General features: G+C 41.3%; 1 protein-coding gene across 7 annotated transcripts in view; it reads left to right on the top strand.

The window, feature by feature from the left end:
• The window catches only part of ryr1b (ryanodine receptor 1b (skeletal)), a 54,709-nt gene that overhangs the window by 18,506 nt on the left and 10,911 nt on the right, over nt 1-25,292 (top strand). Inside the window, exons 35-77 of one of the 7 annotated variants that reach the window (XM_080514122.1) lie at nt 60-180; nt 270-439; nt 526-746; nt 854-944; nt 1,180-1,320; nt 1,407-1,570; nt 2,346-2,424; nt 2,508-2,597; nt 2,955-3,095; nt 3,364-3,441; nt 3,533-3,608; nt 3,724-3,847; nt 3,923-4,038; nt 4,674-4,741; nt 5,486-5,607; nt 5,892-5,941; nt 7,018-7,078; nt 7,182-7,308; nt 7,402-7,510; nt 7,609-7,690; nt 7,777-7,907; nt 8,618-8,938; nt 10,013-10,253; nt 10,569-10,656; nt 10,758-10,850; nt 11,286-11,300; nt 12,622-12,792; nt 13,177-13,236; nt 13,474-13,608; nt 13,743-13,855; nt 13,966-14,062; nt 14,336-14,442; nt 14,531-14,582; nt 14,697-14,759; nt 19,060-19,159; nt 19,403-19,482; nt 20,522-20,598; nt 20,685-20,758; nt 21,300-21,317; nt 23,799-23,879; nt 24,280-24,368; nt 24,671-24,799; nt 24,913-25,017. In XM_080514122.1, coding sequence (XP_080370248.1) covers nt 60-180; nt 270-439; nt 526-746; nt 854-944; nt 1,180-1,320; nt 1,407-1,570; nt 2,346-2,424; nt 2,508-2,597; nt 2,955-3,095; nt 3,364-3,441; nt 3,533-3,608; nt 3,724-3,847; nt 3,923-4,038; nt 4,674-4,741; nt 5,486-5,607; nt 5,892-5,941; nt 7,018-7,078; nt 7,182-7,308; nt 7,402-7,510; nt 7,609-7,690; nt 7,777-7,907; nt 8,618-8,938; nt 10,013-10,253; nt 10,569-10,656; nt 10,758-10,850; nt 11,286-11,300; nt 12,622-12,792; nt 13,177-13,236; nt 13,474-13,608; nt 13,743-13,855; nt 13,966-14,062; nt 14,336-14,442; nt 14,531-14,582; nt 14,697-14,759; nt 19,060-19,159; nt 19,403-19,482; nt 20,522-20,598; nt 20,685-20,758; nt 21,300-21,317; nt 23,799-23,879; nt 24,280-24,368; nt 24,671-24,799; nt 24,913-25,017 — 4,671 coding nt within the window. Of the gene's footprint in view, nt 1-59; nt 181-269; nt 440-525; nt 747-853; nt 945-1,179; nt 1,321-1,406; nt 1,571-2,345; nt 2,425-2,507; nt 2,598-2,954; nt 3,096-3,363; nt 3,442-3,532; nt 3,609-3,723; nt 3,848-3,922; nt 4,039-4,673; nt 4,742-5,485; nt 5,608-5,891; nt 5,942-7,017; nt 7,079-7,181; nt 7,309-7,401; nt 7,511-7,608; nt 7,691-7,776; nt 7,908-8,617; nt 8,939-10,012; nt 10,254-10,568; nt 10,657-10,757; nt 10,851-11,285; nt 11,301-12,621; nt 12,793-13,176; nt 13,237-13,473; nt 13,609-13,742; nt 13,856-13,965; nt 14,063-14,335; nt 14,443-14,530; nt 14,583-14,696; nt 14,778-19,059; nt 19,160-19,402; nt 19,483-20,521; nt 20,599-20,684; nt 20,759-21,299; nt 21,318-23,798; nt 23,880-24,279; nt 24,369-24,670; nt 24,800-24,912; nt 25,018-25,292 lie in introns of all 7 variants that reach the window. The other 6 variants (XM_080514119.1, XM_080514123.1, XM_080514120.1 and 3 more) reach the window with 6 other exon arrangements.

The raw sequence follows: 25,292 nt of genomic DNA, 5'->3' as shown, positions 1-25,292 counted from the left end.
AGTTTGATTCATACTGTCTGTCTTTTTTTTTTCTTTTTTTCTTTTTTTTACGTCTGCAGCTGATCCAAGCAGGCAAAGGCGAAGCTCTGAGAATCAGGGCCATCCTGAGGTCTCTGGTGCCCATCGAAGACTTGGTGGGAGTCATCAGCCTGCCTGTGCAGATTCCTGCCTACGGAAAAGGTTCGATCCATGCATGGATCTTCTTGTTAAGCGTAGTTATTGGCATCCTGCTGCATGCATGATGCTCAATAGTTTTTCTGACACCACAGACGGGCAGATTATTGAGCCCAAAATGTCTGCCAGTTTTGTGCCGGACCACAAGGCGTCCATGGTGCTGTTCCTGGACAGAGTTTACGGGATCGAAAACCAGGACTTCCTGCTCCATGTGCTGGAGGTTGGCTTCCTCCCTGACATGAGGGCTGCTGCTTCACTTGATACAGTGAGTGGGGAAAAAAAACACCCAGAGCAACGACTAGCATCTGTTTGCACTGTGAGCATTCTGCTTTCTGTCTTCTCTCACTTTAGGTGGCCTTCAGTACAACTGAAATGGCTCTGGCCCTGAACCGCTACCTGTGTTCGGCTGTCCTGCCGCTCCTCACCAAGTGCGCACCGTTGTTTGCTGGCACCGACCACCGGGCCATCATGATCGACTCAATGCTGCACACCATTTACCGCCTGTCCCGAGGCCGGGCCCTCACCAAAGCCCAGAGGGACGTCATCGAGGAGTGTCTGATGTCGCTCTGCAAGTCAGTACTGACCCGACACAGTCAATTCTTCTCGCTGAATGACGCGAAAGAAAACAAATAAAACCCCCGGGGGAACGTTGCTGATAGTGTTTTGGTGACATTCACAGGTACCTGCGACCCTCGATGCTGCAGCACCTGCTTAGACGGCTGGTGTTCGATGTGCCCATCCTGAATGAATACGCGAAGATGCCCCTCAAGGTTTGACTTGCAAATTACAAATGAAACAAAAAGGGACTTTATTTACCACATCCACCAGGGGTGTGAATCACATGATCTGCAGGCCAAAGCCAGAACACCAGAGTGTAACCATTGCAAAGAAGACAATAACTTCAATATTTTCAGGCAGATTGCAGCAAGATGTTGCAGTCAAGGTTGGTTGCTTTTGTAGAGAGGTTTTGAAATGTGAACATTTCTCACTGTGATGTTGTTTCAGCTCTTAACCAATCACTACGAGCGCTGCTGGAAGTACTACTGCTTGCCAAATGGATGGGCAAACTTCGGTGTGACCTCTGAGGAGGAGTTGCATCTTTCTCGGAAGCTCTTCTGGGGAATCTTTGAGTCGTTGGCGCACAAGGTCATTGAGTCTCCTCGTATTTCTCACTTTCTTACATTTCACGCTGATATTAACTTGTTTCTTTCTGATGTTCATGCACCCTGCAGAAATTTGACGCAGAGCTCTTTAAGATCGCCATGCCCTGCCTCTGTGCCATCGCTGGAGCCATCCCTCCGGATTATGTGGACGCCACCTACTCGTCTCACACTGAGAAAAAGGCCTCAGTGGATGCTGAAGGCAACTTCGATCCCAAACCAGTAGAGACCACCAAGTGAGCAACGAGGGGAAAATATTCATTTCTACGACTTAATTCTTCCCGATTGTTAACACACACTCTCCGGCCCAGACTTGCATTCAGACTCAAAGTATTGGATAATGTCAGTTCTTCACTTTGCCCGCATATTTACAATCACTGCTTCTCTTTCAACCTTTAAGACACAGGCAGAAAACTAATTCTAAAGACTCGAATTGGCAGAGACGTCCCACACTTGGTTATAGAATTAAACGTCATCCAACTTCAAAATAAATCACTGGAGTCCATATCTTTATCGTAAACTTTTCATTGTGTTCTGAATTTAGTCAGTCAAGCCTTCTGGGGTCTGATTGATTTATACTCATTGACGCAACCTGAGCAGTCGCCAGTCGAGGGTCTTGCTCAGGAGGCCACAGTCCAATCAAATCTGCAAAGCTTCCATAACCTTTAAGCCAGCAATGTACTTTGAACAAAGTGCATTTCACAAAACTTATTGATTTACACTTTCCCAAAAATCATCTACAAATACAGAATGGATATGAAAACAAACATTCAGTATTCATGCTCTAACGCTGTTGACTTATCATATTGATACATTTCATGTGTTCAGCAAGCAGCTTTTCAGGAATATTTAATCACATTTAGTCACATCTGCTGAGATTTCTGCTTGTTGTTGCTGATGGTGTTGAACGCTATCAACTTTTCACAACAAAACTAACTAAAAACAACACGCACACTCTGCAGAAATATGTGTGATTAACTCCCGCACTAAAGTAAGTTCATTTATTCACAGCACCATCATCCCGGAGAGGCTGGACGCTTTCATCAACAAGTATGCAGAACACACTCACGACAAGTGGGCTTTTGAAAAGGTCAGTCAAACAAACGAGTGGATGTGAAACTAGGTGATTGTTTGAAAGTGTTGTTTGTAATAATGGTTCAAATGGACTTTCAGATTCAGAACAACTGGACGTATGGAGAGGTGCTGGATGAGAACGCCAAGACTCACCCGATGCTCCGGCCATACAAAACGTTTTCTGAGAAGGTAAATTATATATATAGTATTATTATATACTTATACGGGTATATGTATGGCACTATAGCGTTATAGCTTTTTTATTATTTTGATAGCTTTTTATGACATTATTTGTACTTCAAAGTTTTATAGATGGCTGTTTCAATAATAATATATTTGTTTTATCTTTGACCCATGATATTTATCATGTTATTGTGTCATAAATTACATGCAGGATGAATTAAGACCCAATGAAACTCTCAGCCTGTGGTTTCTTCACAAAAACCTTTTAATTGTAGAGGTTTTAGATATTAATGAGCATTTTTAAATGCATCATCACAACCCCCGTTGGCACTGAGTTTAGGCTCTCTTTTCTCTGTTTCTCAGGATAAGGAGATCTACCGTTGGCCCATCAAGGAGTCCATCAAAGCCATGCTGGCCTGGGAGTGGACGCTAGAGAAAGCCAGGGACGGCGAGGGAGAAGTGGAGCAGAAGGCCACCACTCGCAAGATCTCCCAAACTGCTCAGGTACTTCAGAGAGGAGCAATAACCCCCCCCCCCCCCCCCCCAAATAACAAAACAAACAAACAAGCAAAACATGGAGGATTCTGGATTTGCATGCAGTTTTATCCAGTGTTACCACAAACGTTAAATCCCATGCAAGTTTATCGAAGATCTGATAAATCGTCACTTACTACCATACACTTGCTCACTTATGATTGAACGAATTGCAAATTTCCTTTTGATTCTTTCTGATTTGTTGAAGCTAAATAATTGATTGTTTTTTTGCCTTTAGGCCACGTACGATCCCAGTCACGGCTACAGCCCTCAGCCGATCGATATCGCAGGAATGGCCCTGTCCAGAGAGCTGCAGGTGTGCATCGATGTCTCACTGGAAACACCTCGTGTTTTGTTTGATTCAATGCTCATCTGCAACTTGGTCCTTTCCCATCCTCCACATGCAGTCGATGGCTGAGCAGCTGGCAGAGAACTACCACAACACCTGGGGCAGGAAGAAGAAGCTGGAGCTACAAGCTAAAGGCAAGACTGTCTTTATCACCACACGCCTGAAACATTGTCGAATCCCGTCATTTAGTCATTACTGATGGCTGATTGTCAGTCAGTGCAGTCCAAATGTGATTTGTGGTCCTGTTAGGTGGTGGCACCCATCCTTTACTTGTGCCTTACGACACGCTGACGGCGAAGGAGAAGGCCAGAGACAGAGAGAAAGCCCAGGACTTACTCAAGTTCCTCCAGCTCAACGGATATGCCGTGACGAGGTAACATCGGCACCTCACTGTTTGAGATCAACGCTATGGATCTTTTAGTTATTTTCACTCTTTTGCTTTGTTCAGGGGTCTGAAGGACATGGAACAAGACATTTCCTCCATCGAGAAGCGTTTTGCCTACGGTTTCCTGCAGAAGCTTCTCAAGTGGATGGACATCGCCCAGGAGTTCATTGCTCATCTTGGTAAATTTTACATTAGGGTTGATCATGAACACGCCACATGAGAGTCGTATTTCACCTCCTCCTGAACAGACATTAGCTCGGAACTTTTATCTACTTCCGATGACATTTCCAGATCACATTATGGAGACTTTATCAAATATGTCTCACATGTTCACTTCAGTCAGGTGATGCATTTGGAGCTTTGTACATTCATGCCTGCAGTCAGCCCCAGTGTAGACAAGTAATCTGTCAGCGAAACATTTTTAAGCATGGGACAAATGAAATGTCAGAACAAAAACAATAATACAAAACAAGAAATAAACAAGAAATAACTGTGGTCTGCATTTAGTAGCCTATTGCAGTAGAATGAAGGTTCACAAACAATAAAACTCTTGGTTCATGTTTGAGTTCAATTTTTTGTGAATGTAAAATCTTAGGAAAACTGGATAGAAAACCTTAGTATTTGCCACAAATCCTCTTAATGTCTTCTTCATTGAGTCGTCGGATTTAGATGAAAAGTTTCACTACTTTACCATGTTTGATCGTTTTATCAATCAGGAGAGTCAAAGAGGAGTGAAGAGGAGGCACGCAGATGCTAAACATGCATCAGCTTGATTTTATTTTCTCTTATTTTTGCTTCATTGTTATTTATACAGAGGCAGTGGTCAGCAGCGGCAGAGTGGAGAAGTCGCCTCACGAACAGGAGATCAAATTCTTTGCCAAGGTGAGCGGCTGAATGTTTCACTCCGTTGCTTCCTGCTTATCGTCACTATTGAAGTAAAGATTGTAACTAATATACTAACTTATTTGTTGGTATTTGTTGATGCCATGTATTTATAAAAGTGATTAATGCAGTTACAATTCATGTAATCATATTAAAATGAGGCAAAGGCTGTTCAGGAACTTTTTGTAACAAATGTTTACTGACTCAAGGAAATTTCCTTGAGGATTTTGTGCTTAAAGGATAAAGTTCTGTCTTATTTCATATTCAGATGAACTGTAAGTCTAAACTTGATATAAAATTTGAGAGGTCAAGATAATGATGCTGTGGTTTTACTGGGCCGACTGGATAAAGTACAAACTGGACTGTTTGGTTTGCCCTAAAAGGGCCTTTGACATTGTTGTACTTGTTACTGTGACTTTGTTTGACTTTATCAGTACAACCCATTCACCCCAGAGATGTTTGTAAGATGCACTTTCCATTACTGTCAAAAGGAGTAATATTAAACTGATATTAAAGTTAAAATTATCTGAAAAGAAATCACTCATTGCACATTTTTTGAAGAGTTTTTCCTACAGCGGTGAAATTCAAATAACTCCACTCGTTCTTCTTGTAAACAAAGTTAAGAATGTCTGATCATTCACTGAGATCAGCATCATGAATCATAACAGGTCAACTGCTTCCGATTAACAGGCCGTTTCTCTGGAAAACTGGCAGATCTTTAATCTTTGTTTTTACTTTGATCAGATCCTCTTGCCACTGGTGAATCAGTACTTCAAGAACCACTGCCTGTACTTCCTGTCCACTCCTGCTAAAGTGCTGGGTAGTGGAGGTCATTCCTCCAACAAGGAGAAGGAGATGATCGCAAGGTATGTGCAGTTGAACAGTGATCCGGTTACTCTCTGACTCCATGGGATGTTTGGGACGGTTTACCTCGCTTCCTCCCTTTCCCTCAGTGCCTCGCCGGGAGAGTCTGTCCTCTCCTGGTGGCATGCACATCTCTCTCCTGTTGTGCAGTATCTGTTATTTCCCTGACCTCCCTTTTTTTGCTTCCTGTGTACTTCAAACATTTATCCTGCCCTGCCCCCCCCCCCCCCCTACACCGTCCTCCCCCTCTTTTCCCTCCTTTTCCTCTTTTCTCCTCCGACCTCAGTATCTTCTGTAAGTTGGCTGGTTTGGTGAGGCACAGAGTCTCTCTCTTTGGTAAGGATTCTGCATGCTGGCCTCAATGCTCTGTCACCATCTCTGTTTTCCTGCTCTTCATTTCTTTTTCCTCTCTTGGCTGCTATTCTTCTTCTTCTTTTTTTTTTTACGCACACTAATCAGCAGAATCACATTGAGCGTGTCCCACCATGCTCTTGTTTCCTCTTCTCACACGACAGTACCTTCTCATCTTCTCTCTTAGCTCAGCTTTTGCTTGGCTTCAGCGTTTTTTGGCGATCTCAAAGTTTAAAAGTTGTCTTTTGTTGCTTTTCATGCCTTAACTGAGATCAGTAGACACAATGTGAGGGCGTGAATCTTTACAACACATCCACAGACGATTCTATAGTGTAGCTCCTTGGTGTGGGTCCAGCCTGGCTTATATGAGGCTCTCACCATCGTTTGTTTTTGATATAAAAATAATTATCCGAAGATAATACCCCTCAAAGCAACAGTTCTCTGAATATTTTTAATTCAATTATAGTATTCATATTGCATCACAATGTCAATATCTAAGAGGAAAATGCACAAAAAATGCACTGAAATGTTGAAATTGTAAACAAATCAAAATCTTTTTTAGATATGTTACGACAGCACCAAGAAAAAAAACTGTAACTGTACATGTTCTGTGTTGGATTATACCAAATGAGTTTAATTGGCAATAATCACGGTGATATTAAAGCCACCTGTTCATCTTCAACACCACTTCATCCAGCTTAAGGCATGCGCAGAGAAACGCACACAGAAAATTGAATTCACACAAGTTCCACTTCACATCGGTGCCCCTTAAATAGTCAGAGCTGTAGACTGACATGTTTATGATATTGATCAATCTGTGTTTACAACTCAATGTCATAATCCTCTACTTGATATGTGTCCCGGCTATGCATTTGGTATCTAAGAAGTATTCAAATGAATGGGTTTTTTTGTGCAATTGTGAGTTTGTTCAATGTTTCCGAGCATTTTCTGCAGATTGATTGAAGTGACACCGCTCACCATTAATAATGCATCCGATTTTGTTGGAGCTCTTGTACCAAATGACAATTCTAACAATGCATCTTTCAACGGGCACATTTCAGGAACGGATGCAAGCGCTGTGGTGAACTGTCTGCACATTCTCTCACGGTCTCTGGACGCAAGGTATCGCATCCTCACCAGTCCCTGTGCAAAAAGAAAAACCAAAACAAGCTCCCAGGGGGTTTTATATATGTTTTAACTTTGCTTGTGTGTCTCATTTTTCGAGGACCGTCATGAAATCGGGCCCTGAGATCGTGAAGGCCACTCTGAGGCAGTTCTTTGAGAGCGCCGCCGACGACATTGAGAAGATGGTCGAAAACCTCAAACTGGGAAAAGTGTCAAGTCGAAACCAGGTCAGAGCAGAACAACGTCTTTCTGCACACCGTACACTCTTTCATTGTTAACGTGACCTGATTTGTTTTGTGTATTCTTTTGTGTTGTTGCAGGTTAAAGGTGTGGCCCAGAACATCAACTACACCACCACCGCCCTGCTGCCCGTGCTCACTTCACTGTTCGATCACATCGCACAGCACCAGTTTGGAGATGATGTCATTTGTGAGTGAAGTTCTTTGCCCAAATACGCCATTCCTTCCATCATGACACCTTTTCTTCACAAATGAATGCTCATGCAAAACTCTCCTCTATGTTCTCAGTGGACGACTTGCAGATATCCTGCTATCGTTTAATGTGCAGCATCTACTCTTTGGGCACGGTGAAGACGCCACATGTAGAGAAGTGCGTTTATATGTCCGTCTGTGTGCTTTCTGTGGTTTTATGCTTGAGCACTGATGTGGATTTTCATTTGTTTTTCTCCTGTGCAGACAGCGGCCGGCTCTTGGCGAGTGTTTGGCTCACTTAGCAGCCGCGATGCCAGTGGCCTTCCTGGAGCCAGAACTCAATGAATTCAACACATTCTCTGTCTACACAACAAAGACTCCCAGAGAGAGATCAAGTAGGTTCTGCCATGGACTTTTATTAGCTGTAGACTTTCTTCTATGCGGCTAAATCTGATCTCAAATGGTCTGGTTTGGTCCATTAAAAAGACATCACAAAGCAATCTGTGAATACAACAGATCCAAGGTTTTCTTCGAGTTATTGTGCAAACAAAATACGGATATATCTTGAAAATGTTCATGTTTATTGCATGTTCCACATCTGTTGTGAAAAAAAAAAAAAAATGTCATCCCATATGTTCAATCTAAAATTCAACTTCTCATAGTGTTTTTTGTACGACATATGAATCTCTACTTTATACTAGCTCCCCAAAGGGCATTATACAATTCTTCTTCTACTTGAAATTTTGCTTCTCAGAAGACTTCTGCAGTCTTTAGTGTTGATGTTTTCACAAACTCACCCTCATGGGATGTTTTCATGCTGCTGCTAGTTTGTGAGCAGGAGGTAGCTCACGTTCACTGGTACATTCATAATCTCTCGAATTGCTGTCATCTGCAGTTTGGATCTGGGTCTCAGTGTGACATGAGGCACTCAGACACTGAATCACATGAAGAAATCAGGAGCCACAGTTACTTTGTATGGGGATTTTTTAGTTAATTGTCATTGTTAATGCATTTTAATCCTCCACTTTATAACTGCAGCACTGTGTTCTTCCATTCCTCTTTTCATTGCATCATATTTTTTTGGTTTTGTTTCGTCTCCATTCAGTTTTGGGCCTTCCCAATCAAGTCGAGGAGCTGTGCCCTGACATCCCAGAGCTGGAGATCCTGATGAAAGAGATTCACGACCTGGCTGATTCTGGAGCTCGCTACACAGAAATGCCCCATGTGATTGAGATCACCTTGCCCATGTTGTGTAACTACCTGCCGCGCTGGTGGGAGCGAGGCCTGGAGAACTTCCCCGAGCAGGAGAGTCAGATCTGCACCTCGGTCACGTCCGAACAGCTCAACCAGCTGCTGGGCAGCATCATGAAGATCGTGGTCAATAATCTGGGTATTGATGAGGCCTCCTGGATGAAGAGGTTGGCAGGTCAGTGATCAGGAGCAACTCTTCTTGTTTTTTGTTTTTTTTAAATGGTGAAATTGATACAATTTACAAACTGCATGCAAAAATAGTTGATTCCTATAAATGTGGGGGACTTGTAGAATTAAAAGGAAATTAACACTTTTTTTTACACATTTACACATTAACACATTTAAATCACAACAATGACACGTTTTGTTTCGCAGTAATCCTTTTTATTGTGAGGTTTTAAATAAGGAATTGCCACCAGATGGTAAACTCGGCATGAGTGCATTCACTGTATACATAAAACTAGTTTAGGACATCGTCTAACCATTTTCAAACAAACATTAATGCATCATATTATGGGTGGCCTATTATTATGGAAAATCACATTTCAGCATAGCAGTGCTCAGCACTACAAAAACTAAATAGCAAAATACATTATATCACATTCATTAGACAACAATAAAAAAAAAACAACTAAATAAATCATAATAATAATATTGATTTTCAAAAATGGCCTTATTTACAGAAAATATGCACACACAACAAAAAATTGTGAAAAAAAATAGATAACCAAAAAAACAAAAGAGAAGATATAAACTGTATAATATCAGTCAAAAACCTTCTAGAAACAAGGTCATTTTCCACCACAGAACATAAAACACATTTAAAGACATTAATAGTAACATAATTCCTCCACATTGTTTGTCCATTTACAGAAATGAAAGTCAACCTTTAGCCTGGCTTTAATCAGCCTCACAAAAAACCATGTTGACATCGCAGTCCAGAGACTTTTCTTGCTTTCTTCTCCCGCTGAGGTACACTGCTCCCTCCGCTTGTCCTAATATGAAGTTAAAAAGTTGGCATCTAATCTGTTTTGGAAGAAAAAATTCACTACAATTTTGTTAATCGAAGGTTCTTTGAGCTCTGTGACTCTGCTTCAAACACATGGGTCTGCATCACTGTTTGTCAGGCAGCCACATCTCCTCACTGATCCACAATTTTATCTGACACTGCTGACTATAAACAGCCACTTGTGGCAAGTGGCACATTTGCGGAAAACTCGTTGCCAAGTCGTGTTTCCTCCTCGTCCAGTGTTTGCTCAGCCCATCGTCAGCAGAGCGAAACCAGAGATGCTTAAATCCCACTTCATCCCCACCATGGAGAAGCTGAAGAAGCGAGCGGGGAAGGTGGTGGCGGAGGAGGATCAACTGCGCATGGAGGGCAAGATGGAAGTGGACAGTGAAAACGGGACCATTCGGGATGAGTTTGCGGTCTTGTGCCGGGACTTGTATGCTCTCTACCCTCTGCTCATTCGTTACGTGGATAACAACAGGTACCTCCACGTTCATGGATGTGAAGAACATTCTCAACTCTTTTTTTGATCGCTTGGTTTTTATAAACTAGAATTCTTTTGTTGTTATTGTTTTTTTTATGGTCTTTGCATTTTATTATTGTACATTTTTATCCTGGTTTTTAATGTAAAGTACTTTGTAACCATGTTTGGAAAACTGCTATATAAGTAAAATTATTCTTATTCTAATTCTTCTCCTTCTTCTTCTTCTTCTTCTTCTTCTTCTTCTTCTTCTTCTTCTTCTTATTATTATTCTGTGCTGCTGATCATCTGTGACATTGTTAACGGTGTCTGTAGGGCGAGGTGGCTGACGTGTCCAGACCCTGATGCAGAGGAGCTCTTCCGGATGGTGGGAGAGGTCTTTATTTTCTGGTCCAAATCTCATGTGAGTCGTCTCTCGTTCCTGCTCTTGTGTAAATGTTCCTCTCCCGTTTCACCATTTCTCTTTTGGCATTCAACCTTGCTCTCTGGTGTTCTGCTTTGCAGAACTTTAAGAGGGAGGAGCAGAACTTTGTGGTGATGAACGAGATCAACAACATGTCGTTCCTGACCGCTGACAGTAAGAGCAAGATGAGCAAGGTAAAAGTGGACCGGCCAAAACAATTCAATGTGGCCGTAATGTAAATGTTTGATCCATACCTTCTCCATATCTCAAGCTGTAACACATTAAAACCCTAATAATATTTCACTAACTACTCCACCTATTCCAAGCAGAGAAAGATTTAAGAAGGAAGCCCTCCTTAATCTGTTCTCAGCTTTTAATTCCATTTTTATTGAAGTTATACAAAAATAGTGGAGAATCAATAAATTGTAAGTTAAAAAACAATAGTAATTTGTCATTTCAAAAATATGAATTTCCTGAATTGCAACTCTAATGGTTTATTACATAACTCCTACCATCCTTTCACAGGACGATTTCAGAGGCAGTGTATTGACTTTGGAGAGTAGTAGGAGTGTCGCTAACTGTGTTTTCTCTTTATATCCTGTGTCGGGGGTTGGACGCTGGGCCTCTAGGCCGGAGATGGAGAGGTTAGACTGTGTTTGTGCACGAGCGCTGTGCTGATCGCATGGCACCCTGAGTTTCAGGAGGCATTTCATCAAGCTCTCCTCTGGTCGGCCACACAGACCCCCGAAATTCACACACATACATTCATTCACACGGGGTGACAAACTGACGGGACTGTGAGGGAAAGGATTCATGTTAAACGTGCAGGTGAAAGTGTTTATGCTGTAAGTTGGTGGGACATGTGTGTTGTGATGGATGTGCGAACATGTGTTAGTGTGTGTGTGTGTGTGTGTTTGTATATGTGTGAGCAGGGGTCCGGAGTAGCTTGATGAAAGCTCTTTGCAGTAGATGGTAGTGGTCTGAGAGGTTTCATGGTGCTCGGCTGAGCAGTGGCATATCTAACTTGGTGTGTGCACTCCTGCAGCCGAGCAGCATCGCCCTACATTTTTGTTTGACCAATAAACAGTCGACGGATACGGTTGTGGAGCCAGTGCTACTATGGCATCTGTGATGTTGAAACTTAATTACATTTTTTTTTGCAGCTCTCCCTGGCTTTGTGTTTATTACGTAATTGCACCAGAAATCCAATTCCTTGCCGTCTTCATTTGATATAGTTTGATCCACAAGAAGATTATGTTCTGTCTGGATCACTGTGGAGGAAACTGAAGCCATAGCTCAACATCACCTAACAGCTGTCATCGCATTTACTAACAGAACTCCTTTCACCATCACATGTTCATTGACTCCAATAAATTAGTCAGATCTAATAACTGATAACAACAAATTAATGTTGTGTTGCTTTAGTTAAAATATCCTCTACTTCGCTTTCACATGAGTGATTTTGAGTGATTACACATGTGAACACACACACACACACACACACACACACACACACACACACACACACACACACACATACACACACACACACACACACACTGCTCTAAATACGTAAACACAACCCTCACGCACAAGATGCACATATTTTATTCATTCCACAGGACGTGTCCTGTCTGGTTTGTGTTCTACTAACTGAGATTGCATTGTGTGTAACAGCAGCAGTTAGTGTAGCGATGAAATACCTGAAAGCTGAAAAGTTTTGTTTACAGGAAAGTGTCTTACCTTACGAATGAGTGATTTCGTCCTCTGATCTACTCTTTCAGCATGTTGCATTGAAAGCGACTTGTATTCTGTTACGTTTCATCACAAAAGCTGATCATTTTCATCGGTGATTTGTTAAACATTCCTTGAAACGTGAATATGGGACACTTTGGATTTAAAACTCACCGACTTGTTCGCCAAGAAAGCGATCCGTCTTGTTTTAAACTTCCTGTTTGTCTCCAGTCTGGAGGATCAGAGCAAGAGCGAACCAAGAAGAAGCGGCGTGGAGATCGCTACTCTGTGCAGACGTCTCTTATCGTTGCGGCGCTGAAGAAAATGCTCCCCATTGGCCTTAATATGTGCTCCCCTGCAGACCAGGAGCTCATCAACGTTGCCAAGATCAGATACTCACTGGTATTTTATTGTATTGAAGACAAACTCACTTAACAAATTATGTCCACATGGGAAGGATTATAAAGTTTTAAGTGTTTTAAATGGCCATTTCTATTACTATTGATCAGATATGAAGGAACACATGTTTACATTTATTGATGGAGAAAAACTTTGTCCAGATTTGTTGCACTGTTTAGCTTTCCATTAGAGCAGTGTCTCCCAAAGTGTGCTGCATTTTCCTGATCAAAATAAAAACAATAGGGGGAGGGTCAATCTTTTTTAAGCGCCTCTTGTTGTGGGTATATTAAAGATTGACGTCAGTATGGGTTGTTCCATCCAGATGCCCATTAAATGAACAGCCATTTTTGACATTCTCTGAATCCTTTTTTTTATTCGACCCCTTAGAAAGACACAGATGAAGAAGTTAGAGAGTTCCTGCACAACAATCTTCATCTGCAGGGCAAGGTGAGCTCTTTTATTCATTGTATTGCATTGGAAAGTGAGAAGAAAGTCAGACATATTGTGTATCAAATGTATTAAAATAATATTTGATTGACCCTGTCTACCTGCATAAGCAACCTCCTTGCTATTGAGACCACTGCCCTGCATGTTTTAAAAGTCTCCCAGGTCCGACGTCTCAGATTCAGTCATTATCAGTCCTGTTCAGAATGTATATTGCTTCATCTCTGTATTTGGATTTAGGTGGAGGACCCGGCTATGCGTTGGCAGATGTCTCTTTATAAGGAGATGTCTGGGAAGGCTGAAGATGCCGAAGACCCTGAGAAGGTGGTGAAAAGGGTTCAGGAGGTGTCTGCTGTCCTCTACCACATCGAGGTGGTGAGTAACACTACTACAATGCTCTTGGAAGAGCCACATATTCATTCGCCAAGTTCTGCAGACGTTTAAAAAAGATAAGTGGAACTGTTTTGAGAAAGCATTTGTTCAGTGGATGCTGTTTTGTTTGCCTTCAGACTGAACATCCCTTCAAGTCCAAGAAGATGGTTTGGCACAAGCTGCTGTCGAAACAGCGTCGCAGGGCAGTGGTGGCCTGTTTCAGGATGACACCTCTTTACAACATCCCCGCGTAATACGGCCATCCATACTTATTCAATGAGACTGATGCAGCGTGACATCGGGAAGGCAACGCAGCCAATCGCTGCACTGCCTAAGTCTGTGCAAACTCTCGTCTCACAGGCACAGGGCAACCAACATGTTCCTGGACGCCTACAAGCGCAACTGGTTGGAGACGGAGGGTTACTCGTTTGAAGACAAGATGATTGACGACTTATCGGTAAGTCATCGAGCCGTGCATGTGGTGTGAGTGTTCGCCATGAATAACACATTACAAAATCTTCTTTACTGTAACTCCACCAATATTTGGGAGGACAACATGAGAAGCTGGCAACTTTTCTACAATCTGTACATCAACTAGAGATGTTTCAATCAGTTTGTTACACATTTTTATTATCTGGGCAGAGCTGATGTTGCCACTTTCAAACTCCAGATTCTTAGGCAGGTTTCCACTGACATCCAACATCTGGTTTGTGTTTTCTCCCATGCTTAGAAAGCCATGGAGGAAGAGGAAGAAGAGGAAGAGGAGAGGGAGTCAAAGCCTGACCCGCTTCATCAGCTGATCCTTCATTTCAGCCGGACAGCTCTTACAGAAAAGCTGTGAGCTCATCCTGCATCGCTCCGCTGCTCGCCCGTGTCAGCCATTCTTCACTTAGACTCACTTCCCGTTGTTTTGCTCTCTTCACAGTAAATTAGACCTTGACCATCTTTATATGTCATATGCTGATATTATGGCAAAGGTAGGACTTTTAAACAGCTCTCAAATGTTCTGCGTCCTGCTGGCGTCACGGCACACAATAGGAGTGATTATGATCAACCGTTATGTTTTGTCCTTCCTGCTGTGATTCTCTCAGAGCTGCCACATTGGTGAGGAGGACGAAGGGGGAGAACAGGAGGGGGAGGAGCCATCCTTTGAGGTGCGACAGACAGAGATGGTATGGGGGGACCAGGGGAAGGGAGACAGGGGAGTCAGCGGAGAAGCAGCTCCCCTAGCACTGAGTGACCACACCACGACATCACACCCGGCACACCCCCCCCCACCCCCACCCCAATTTTGCTACGACACATCTCTTCTTTTTTTTCCCTCCTCTTCTTGCTTCTTTCTTTCACTCACACCACCTCTCTTATTTGCTGTGGTGGACTGACCTGTGCATGCCTTTGCTGGACTCTACCCACCCGTAGGATCGACGTCTCAAACTCAATTTCTTCCTCTTCTTTTAAATTGCATGACTTGAGTGCAGGGAGATGGTGCAGCTAAAGAAGAACAAAATAAAACAAGTAAAGTAGCAATTTACTGCCACAATCACAGTTTCCAAGCCTGATGTATTTTTTTTTTTAAATGTAGAGATTAACCTTGGTTTATTAAAATATCACAGGGCAGTTTTTGATGAATTATGATATATCTGATGGAAAATATTACTTTTGAATGTTCCTGGTTCTCCTTTTTTAATTGCACTTGATAAGAACTTTTGAAACCTCTTAAGCTCCCTGGTTTCCCCAACGCCTGTCATTAATTTTCAACATATATATTTCTTTCTTTCTTTCTTTCTTTCTTTCTTTCTTTCTTTCTTTCTTTCTTTCTTTCTTTCTTTCTTTCTTTCTTTCTTTCTTTCTTTCTTTCGTCACCCAAATTAGAGGGACTTTTCAGGGATGATTTGTCATCATACAAGGACCAATCAATTAGATTTTGCGATGATAACCGCTAACCGTTTCCAAATAAATCCCCCAAAACCGTGAAACAATTTCCCATACAAAAGGGGAGGCACCTCAAGGAGGAGATCAAAGGAAATTAGCGCCTGTTGTCATGGAGACGCTCCCTGCTTAGTGTTTCACGATGATGTAGCGACCTGACCAATCACCATTATTAATTACAAATAAGCTACATGTGGAAGTGACTAAACATTTGCTTGCTGTGATCTAATTGAGCACATGTCACATCAGCAATAAACAATTCAGTATAATTTCTGAATCAACGCTGATTGATCTGTCCAAATGAAAGATCAAATTGACCCGTGATAAGATTCATATGTGGGTTTATTTGCAACAATAATATCACTTAGCGGATTATTCCAATCATCCTTTGCACGGCGACCTTGGCTGCTTGTGACACATCCAGCTTTATGCAAAAGGCCATCAATATCGAACATGGATTTGTCAGCTAAACTAATCCAGCTTACGAAACATACAAAGCCCGGACAGTTGGGAAGATTCCGACATGCTATTTACATGGACTCTTTACATGGATTATAAACTTCATTACACCTCCTCCAATGTAAACTGAATAGGCACAATTTAATCAGACAGAAGTGTTTACATGCTGCAATTTTAATCAGATCAGTGTTAAATCTAATCACTTGTGGTCCATGTAACTGCAGCTCATGATTAAGTTTTCTCAGGTCTGGACACTGTGATGTTGTAGCTTCAGAGTTTTTTCTAGAGGGCAGCATTGCATCCAATGGCACAATACATTCCTGTATTTAATATGAGAATACTCCTCGTGAGGTTTTTTATTTCCCCTCAATAAGGGCTATTGTCATCATTTGTCCTTTTTGGAATGTACGTGCTCCAACATGTAATGTTGCCTTTCAAGACTTAATTGAGTAGTTCATTCTTGAAATAGATAACAGTAATTCAAGCCATGCAACAGGATGTTCTAACAGCAAAACTCGTTCTCTTGGGACGATCTTGTGTGTTTGTGGTCCGTCTCTCTCAGATTTGCGCCACCTTTTCCTGACCTCACACGCCTCGTTACTCACCAGCTAATTCAGCTGTGTTCAGTCAGATGGACTCACCCGATAACTCCAGTTGGACTTGTAACAAGTGACGATTAACCGATTTTGTTTGTATTTACATTGAATTGGACAGCATTAACAAGTTTCCCTCTCTGTGCTCACCGAAGGACTACAGTAAAAGCCTGCACAGTCAGCCAAACGCACACACACACACACACACACACACACACACACACACACACACACACACACACACACACACACACACACACACACTCATCTTAATGGTACAGGATCGGCTCCACTGATGAGCAAAACCTCTGCAACCAGAGAAAAGATGATGCATCATTTCTTTACACACGCCAGGCTTACGAGGGAGGGGGGCGGAGGGAGGGGTAGATACAGTTTTTGGGTGCTTTGGGTGGGCTCCCGTGCATGGCGTGAAGTGGGTGGGTCACTTCTAACCTCTTTTGTCAACAGGATGGTTGTTCGTATTAACTGTTTAGCCTTAATTATACAGTATTACATCAAAACTGAGTAGCTAACGTTGATGTAGAGCACTATTCCATTACTATGTCACATATTATTATTAATAATAATAATAACAATAATAATAATATACATTTAATTTGTATAACACTTTTAAAAACACAAAGACTCTTTACATCATGATAAAATCAGCAAACATAATATAGTAAAACTGCATAAACAGTAAATACCACATCCAAAATCAAATCATGAATTGCACACTAAAATTAAGAAAAATTTGTTTGGGAGATTATTTCTTATGCGTGACAGTGCTACATTATTGGAAAGTCTGATTATTATCAGTTTAAACATTTCCTGTCACATTTGTTAGGAACAGAGCTCAATTTGTGAAGACATGTTTTCTTAACTGTTAATAATATATTGTAATATACAATCAATTATCTGTTATTTATGTAGCGAGAAGGAAGTGGGTTTCATTGAATTGGACTGTCTAAGTATTACGGTATACAAAAGAAGGCAAAAAAACCCTCTCATTCTGTAACCCTGAATGTCTTTGGACAGACAGATGGACCATGTGGACAGGAGTCTAAGGAGTCAAAGTCTAGAACAACCCGGTGCTGTTGTGTTGGGAGCAGGACCTGCATGCTGTGTTACTCAATACAACTGCTGTTGCTTCCCTAGAAAGAATGTGTGACGTGTGTGTTCTGCTCTGAGGAGAAGCGTTTGCTGCCGTTGAATGTCTGCACCTCTGGAACATGTCTGCTGGATGACTATTTCCATCACTAATACACACAATGTGTTCCAGTGGAAGAGAGTGAATGTATTGTGAATGGTTATAGAAAAGATTCAAATAGTGTCGAGCTCTTTTAAGAGGATAGTTGGTCAAATAGTATGTCATCAGCATAGCAGAGTGATACAGCAAAGTGATACAGCAAACGAGATGCAAGCTGAGATTTTTTATTAAAAAAATTTTTCAATTGGCAGAACATGAGAGACTAACATTTAGCTTTAGTGGCTGCAGCTGTTATTTCAAAAGCATTTGTGTAATTACGCAAACATTTTACTGACCTTTAGACAGCAGCGCTAATACTTGTGAAAAACTGGAGCGTAGGTGGCACCAACTCTTTGCTGGTCTCCATCAACACCTCTTGTGTGGAGGCGTTATTGAGACCGAGAAAATAAACTCAGCTTGGCGTAGTCCCCCCAGACCCAGGGAATTTGCAATTTAATGTCCAATACTACAAATACCATAATGTGGACCTACTGTATTGGAGAGCAAATAAGAACTTGGCACAGTTTCAGTCCATTGCGACCTGAATGATTGTCGTCGTTACCTCTTCGAAGCTCTTCATGTACTTCCAACCAAGAACCAGACCCGGTGCCTGAATAGAAGTAAATGTTGTATTTACACAGTACAAAGAAGAAAATGTGGTCATTTGTTGAATAAACTCAATTTAACTTTACACTTAAGTAGTTTTAATTATCAAAGGAATGAATTATAATTTATAATTTATATCTGATATGGGATATTTTGACTTCATTACCATATTTACATTTCCAGTTCACTGTGGGCCAGTGACACTGCTCTTACGTTGAATGAGGTTGAGAGGAGTCATAAACTCTGACCTGAAAAACAACTGTTTATTCTGGTGACCATTGTCGATATTAACTGACTGAAGTACTGGGAGAGGGAGGTTGGCATTCTATTCAGCCTGACTCTCAGTCGGTTGATTTGTGTCTGCATCGTGAACAAGCCTAAAATAAAACCTCCTGCAGCGTCGAAACCTTGACTCCTCATCTTTGGCTCACAAAAGTCCACAACAATATCCCTGTAAACACAACCAGCTAGTTCAACTCACAACACACTCTTGGCTTCACTTCAGCAGACACAGTTTAGTCGTGCGTGTGTGTTTGCGAGTGTGTCTGTGAGTGCGGGGGGCAGTGCAGCAGGTGTTGGCGGGGTTACAGCCGAGTCCCTTCCTGCTCTGCTCCACAGGACAAGGAGATGGAGAAACAGAGGCTTCTGTACCAGCAGTCCCGTCTGCACAACCGCGGGGCTGCAGAGATGGTGCTGCAGATGATCAGCGCCTGTAAAGGTAGCTCGGTGTCCGCCGCACACTCACACTCACCCACATGTTTTTTTGTTTCAAGAGAGGGACGATCTCAGCCGTATGAAGTGGAGGAGGTTTTAGTAAATCAGATGAATAATTTTGCAGAAATCAGAATGCACACATTCTATGACAAAGCAGTTCTTGTTCAAGATCAGTAAAAAAAAACAAGGAGAAAAAAAAAGCAGTTGAAACAATCTCCGGTTTTGATGCTCATGCCTCCCGTTCCAGGTGAACCTGGAGCCATGGTTTCTTCCACACTCAAACTGGGAATCTCCATCCTCAACGGAGGCAATTGTGACGTGCAGCAGGTAAAGAACACGGCGTCCATTAAAGTGCATTAAAAAAAACTACTGTGGACTTCGCTGTGGGTGTGACGACATGGAGATGGAGACATCCACTTCAAAAAATAAAGTCTAAATAGCCACCACATGTGACTGCTTCTACAAAACGTCTTGCAGGTAGTTTGATGAACTGGTGAAACTCTACTTCATAATAGGCCTCAGTATTCAAAGAAATTGCTTTTTCGCTCACAAAGACAGTGTTAGGACTTTGAAGAGTCTGTGCAGCGTGGAGAGTTTTGATGGATGGACCAAAGGAAACATTTCCACTTTACTCTCAATATTGTATATTTTTTCCACAGTACATAATGATTTATTTTGAGTACATTATAGAAAAAAATCTTGACAGTCTTCAACTTTTTTGAAACTGCATAAAGACATTTTTTTTTTTACAAAAATTATTGTCTCCAAAACAAAACTATGTATTTTGACTCTTATTTTTTAAATGTATGATTTAAACACTAAGAAATAAAATCTCGACATTCTTATTCAAGTTTTTTTTTTCGCAGAGCATGAAAAAATTTAAATTGTATCTCTGTGTATCTAAATTGTATTTTATCTCGAACTGCATGATAATTATCTTCATTTTGTTGTTTCCAACTTCAGGTTATTGTCTCTTTTTAAGCCACAAAGTAGCAGAGAGGATGTTTTATACCTGGCATGTTTCGACTGTGTCAAAGTTTTTCCTCACGCACCATCTGACGTGTGTCATGCCTTGTCCTTTCATCTTTTTTCTTTTCACGAGTGGCCCTGATGCTCTCCCGTACAGACTTGTGTGTCTCTCTGCACATGCGGCTCATTTATTTGGTGCACAGTTTGCTGTGATTGTTTTTAACGTCACATTCGGGACAAACTAAATTGTCCTGCAGCCGGTCTGTCTCCGAGCAGCTGTTTCAGTACAGCAGAGAGTTGAGTTTTGTTTTCACATTGACACTGCCAAACTTTTTCTCTAGTTCTCAGCCTTCCTGGTGGGTTTTTTTTTGTGTGTGTGTGATTTTTCTGCGTTCAGAGAATGCTGGACTACCTGAAGGATAAGAAGGATGTGGGATTCTTCCTGAGCGTTCAGGCTCTGATGCAGACCTGCAGGTCTGTGACTGTACAAAATCTGCATTCCAAAACGTGACACGTGAAAATGTTAGTGGTTTAAAGTTTTGTCGTGTATTTGTTGACAGCGTTTTGGACTTGAATGCGTTTGAGAGACAGAACAAGGCCGAGGGTCTCGGGATGGTTTCAGAGGAAGGCACGAGTAAGTATGATGTGTTTGCTTTGTTTGTCTCACACACACACACACACACACACACACACACACACACACACACACACACACACACACACACACACACACACACACACACACACACACACACACACACACACACACGCACGCACGATAAGCTGCTATATTTCTGGTTCTCCTGCCTTATTTTCCAGTGGTTCTTGATACGAGCATCTTTTCAGATACGGCATAAACTCTTGTTCCAATGTTGCATTTTTGTGTCTTAAGTGTGCATTTTTCCTGTGATGGCCTGATTGCACAGTATGTTTTTCACGTAAGTGTGTTTTAGAGGCCTACAGCCGTGACACACTTGTATAAGTCACAGCATTCTGACTGTAGCTGTATGAAACTGTTTTATCATCCACTGACAGCCATGAGATTTGTGCACTCACTTCGTCTCTCTCTGTTCTTCTCTCCTCTACATCATTTGTTCACTTTGCCTGTTTCAACTCTTTACCGCTCGCGCCCATGTCCCTCCTTCCCGTCAATTTGCTGCTCTCACGGTTCTCAGATATGAAGCTAGAACGTGGTAAATGAATCTTTGCTGTCATATTATTTCCTTTCACTCCCTCTTTCCTGTCCTCCCTGTCTCTTTTAGCTCTCAGTCACCCGACTGGCCTTTTTATTCCCCCTTGCTGTGAACTTACTATGCATTTCATTTCACACTCAAGGAAACAGTGTAAACAAACCTTATAGTCACTTGCTCACTGTTGCATTACGATAGAAAACTCCCAAAAAAACACTTGATGCTAAAAGCATGTCATCTCAATTTTCTTTCTTTTTGAAGTGATTATAAAGTTTGAGCTTCACGCTTGAGTGTTTAATCACAGATCTACTGTAACTCCAACAACCTCAGTCGAGACACTGATCAGCGGGAAGGTAACCCCAATAACCTCAACCCTCCTCTCCCACTTTTGTCTCTAATAGACTGCAGATTGACAGCTCCTCTCCTCTGAAATGAATTGCAGCAGCAGTAATAATCACTTAATCATCGATTATCCTCCATTTCCCCTACCGGCTGGTGTGAACCACGAGTGTGAAATCTCTGCACAAACCCTAACACAAAACTTACCTGAATTCTTCCGTCAATTCTATCCTGAGCATCATGCAAAGAGAAGGATATTTGTATGAAATAGAAAAAAAAACCAGTCGATTAGTCCAGTTAGCTGAAAAAAAAAATGAGGCGAGAGTCCAGACCACTGCAGATCAGCATATTTACCTCACTGCCTCTGTCCCAGCAAGAATTAATTTTCGTCCTCCAAATACTCCAAAGCTTAAATACAAGGATGCAAATTGGGTTTCAACGCCAACGTTTACTCATTCGTTCACCTGTGCAGCCTGTATGTCATGCTGAAACTCTGTTGGTTGTGAGCCCGACACCTTGCTTGCTCCGGAGACAGTAATCGTTACGAGAACCGCGTCGCCCCTCCTGCACCATCTCTGTGATTGTTGTTGTACAAAAAAATATATACCACCCAGCTTTCACTGTCTTGTTGTCGTGACTCAGCATGTCTGAAAGGTTATTTTTAAAATACGCCTTGCATTTAAAAAAAAAAAAAAAGTCAACAAAGATCTATACATTCAGTAATGTTTGACATGTAGTAAAGCGCAGTCCACACCCTCCCGGAGTCTTTCATTGTAACTTGTCAGTAGACAACAACAACAACAACAACATATCCACTTATCATGTTTTTATGGAGTTTGTTAGTGTGTACTAGGTGTTTCCTCCCCATTAATACCGAAATCTAACTGGAGTTTGTTGAGTTCAGTAGATCTGTCCTGCATGATGTGGTGTCTGTCTGTAATGTTCCATCACAGTGTTCACATGTGTATTTTTATGTGTCGTTCCCTGATTTGTGCCGTCTTCTTTCAATGTTTCCCCTGTCCATTTGACTGTGATGTGACCGGTGTTTGTTCTGCAGTCCATCTGAGTTCTGTTAGATACGTCTTTTCTGTGGGAAGAATTTCATTAATGAGCCAGACTCACTGCTGACGCCTCAGCCTCCAGTGGTCCCGTTGACAAGGACTCGGAGGTCTTTTTGGGTTTCACTAACATTTCCTAATGAGAGCAGGAGAATGATATGAGGTGACATTCCTCAACAATATCATTCTTTCTGTGGTTCGTCTGTAAATACCCTCCCTTTATGTCACAGCCATACATTTATTAAAAATTACTATAACACTTTGTCATGGGTATAATAGATATTAGAAATGTTAATACTACTTTAAAGTACTGTGCATCACTATATTTTTATTTTACCACAATATGTGAATCACATCTGTTATAATAAAATACAAATAACTAAATATAATAGAATAATAATGAAAATAATTGTGAAAAACTGTTGATTCTTTCATCACACCTGATTATAATGTTTATTTTATTTTCAAGAGGATTCTGACAAAAAGTGAATTTATATTTGGATCTGTTTACAGGAAGGAGACCTACATCAGATTTATAGTCCATGTGAGGACCGACTATTGGTTTATTTTATGACAAACAGCACAAATCTGACTTTTATTCAAATCAGATCCTGATCATAATCATGAAAAAAAATCAGATCTTGGCAAAAAAAAGAAAAGAAAATGTAGGAATTGAGTATAGAACCTGTTGTATGAACATAGTTGTTTCCATTTTAAAAGATTATTCTTGGAAGATAGTACGAACAACAACAAGCTTGCTACGAATGCGTTTGGAGATTTGTTTTTTGAGATAAAAACTTTTAAGGAAGGAAAAAAAAGTAAAATATTTGCAATTGTTAAAGGTGAGGACAAATATGTTTCAATATTATTCAGAAATATTCACATACCATTGAAAAGTCATGGGTTTGTATAACCCTACTATAAATCACAGGTCCAAAGTTTCAGGCATTTCCTTAATGCCACTGAGTGAGTGGTGCGTTTTGACCACTGTGTATTCTAACAGAACGACACAGTCAAACTGCAGACGTCACACAGACTTGTTGGTTTTACACGGATTAATGAGCATTACTCTTGTTGCTTCGCCCAGATGAGAAAGTGATGGCGGACGATGAATTTACCTGTGACCTCTTCCGCTTCCTGCAGCTTCTTTGTGAAGGACACAATAATGGTGAGTCAATCAAAAAAAACAAAAAAAACTGAACTCTTTATCACAGGTGAACCTCCACCGTTATAATGTGAAGCATACATACACATATGTGATATGTGGACCAGTCAGAATCTTTGCTGTCTTTCTCACATTAAATGACATACGTTTTATGTAAATAGAAACATATTTGCTTGAAGAAAAAGGCAGTTGACATCATCCCATGATGAACTTGAAACACTGTTACGTAAAAAGATATTAAGAGGGAGTTCTTGTAGTTTGAAATATTGCAATCAAGCACTGAATACGTTTGGACTTCACTGAAAAAACAAGTTTGGATGCTTTCGCCCATTTTCCTCATCTCGACCACAGATCCATGCTGATCTTGTGTCTGGATTTGTTTTCCGTTTTCATATTGTTTCAGATTTTCAGAACTACCTGAGAACTCAAACGGGCAGCACCACAACCATCAACGTCATCATCTGTACCGTGGACTACCTGCTTCGACTCCAGGTCACTCTGACAAACTCATACCGATTGACATATGGAATGGAATCAATATCCAGAAGATCGAGAAAGAAATAGTCCCATTCTCATTTTGTTGTTTCTGGAGAAGCGTATACACATAATGATGATAATGGGGAGTTACTTTGGTGGGGTTTCAGGTCGTAGGTTCACAACGTTTCACAATAAGTAACAAGTGACTGTAATCCATTTTCTTTTTCAGTAACTTGCACAACACTGTTAATAGTTGAAGTCCTCCCAAGTCCCAGAAATCAAAAGTTGATGTGTTCTTCCTTCCTTTCTGTTAACAGGAGTCGATCAGTGACTTTTATTGGTATTATTCAGGAAAAGACATCATTGATGAGCCTGGTAAGAGGAATTTCTCCAAAGCAATGACTGTGGCCAAGCAGGTTTTCAACAGCTTGACTGAGTACATCCAGGTACCAGAGTTACTGTCTGAACTGTCCTGAGAATGAAATCTTCATTATGATGAAACGCTAAAAGCTCTGGTGGAGCAGCTTCGTCCTTCACACGGCGCCTCTGTGTCCTTCAGGGTCCCTGCACCGGGAACCAGCAGTCTCTGGCTCACAGCAGGTTGTGGGACGCTGTCGTCGGCTTCCTGCACGTTTTCGCCCACATGATGATGAAACTGGCACAGGTAAGAAACACCATATATTAAAAAAATATAGAATCATTTCTTTCAAGCCATGATATTTATCCAATTTGTTTCACGTTGAAAATTTAAGGGAAGAATATAAGGAATCCATGAAATCAATACTTTCTTGCATCAGTGGCTCATATTCATACTATTTATTTACATTATATTGTAATTCATTTGTCCTTTTTGAGTATAATAAACAGTCTCTCAATGATTCCTGCAGAGCAAAGTATGTATTTATTTGATTATTATTCCATTTAATGAACCTTCTTCCT

This window comes from Blennius ocellaris (assembly GCF_963422515.1).
Source record: "Blennius ocellaris genome assembly, chromosome: 2".
Taxonomy (NCBI): Eukaryota; Metazoa; Chordata; class Actinopteri; order Blenniiformes; family Blenniidae; genus Blennius; species Blennius ocellaris.
This window is presented reverse-complemented; position numbering and strand designations above follow the sequence as displayed.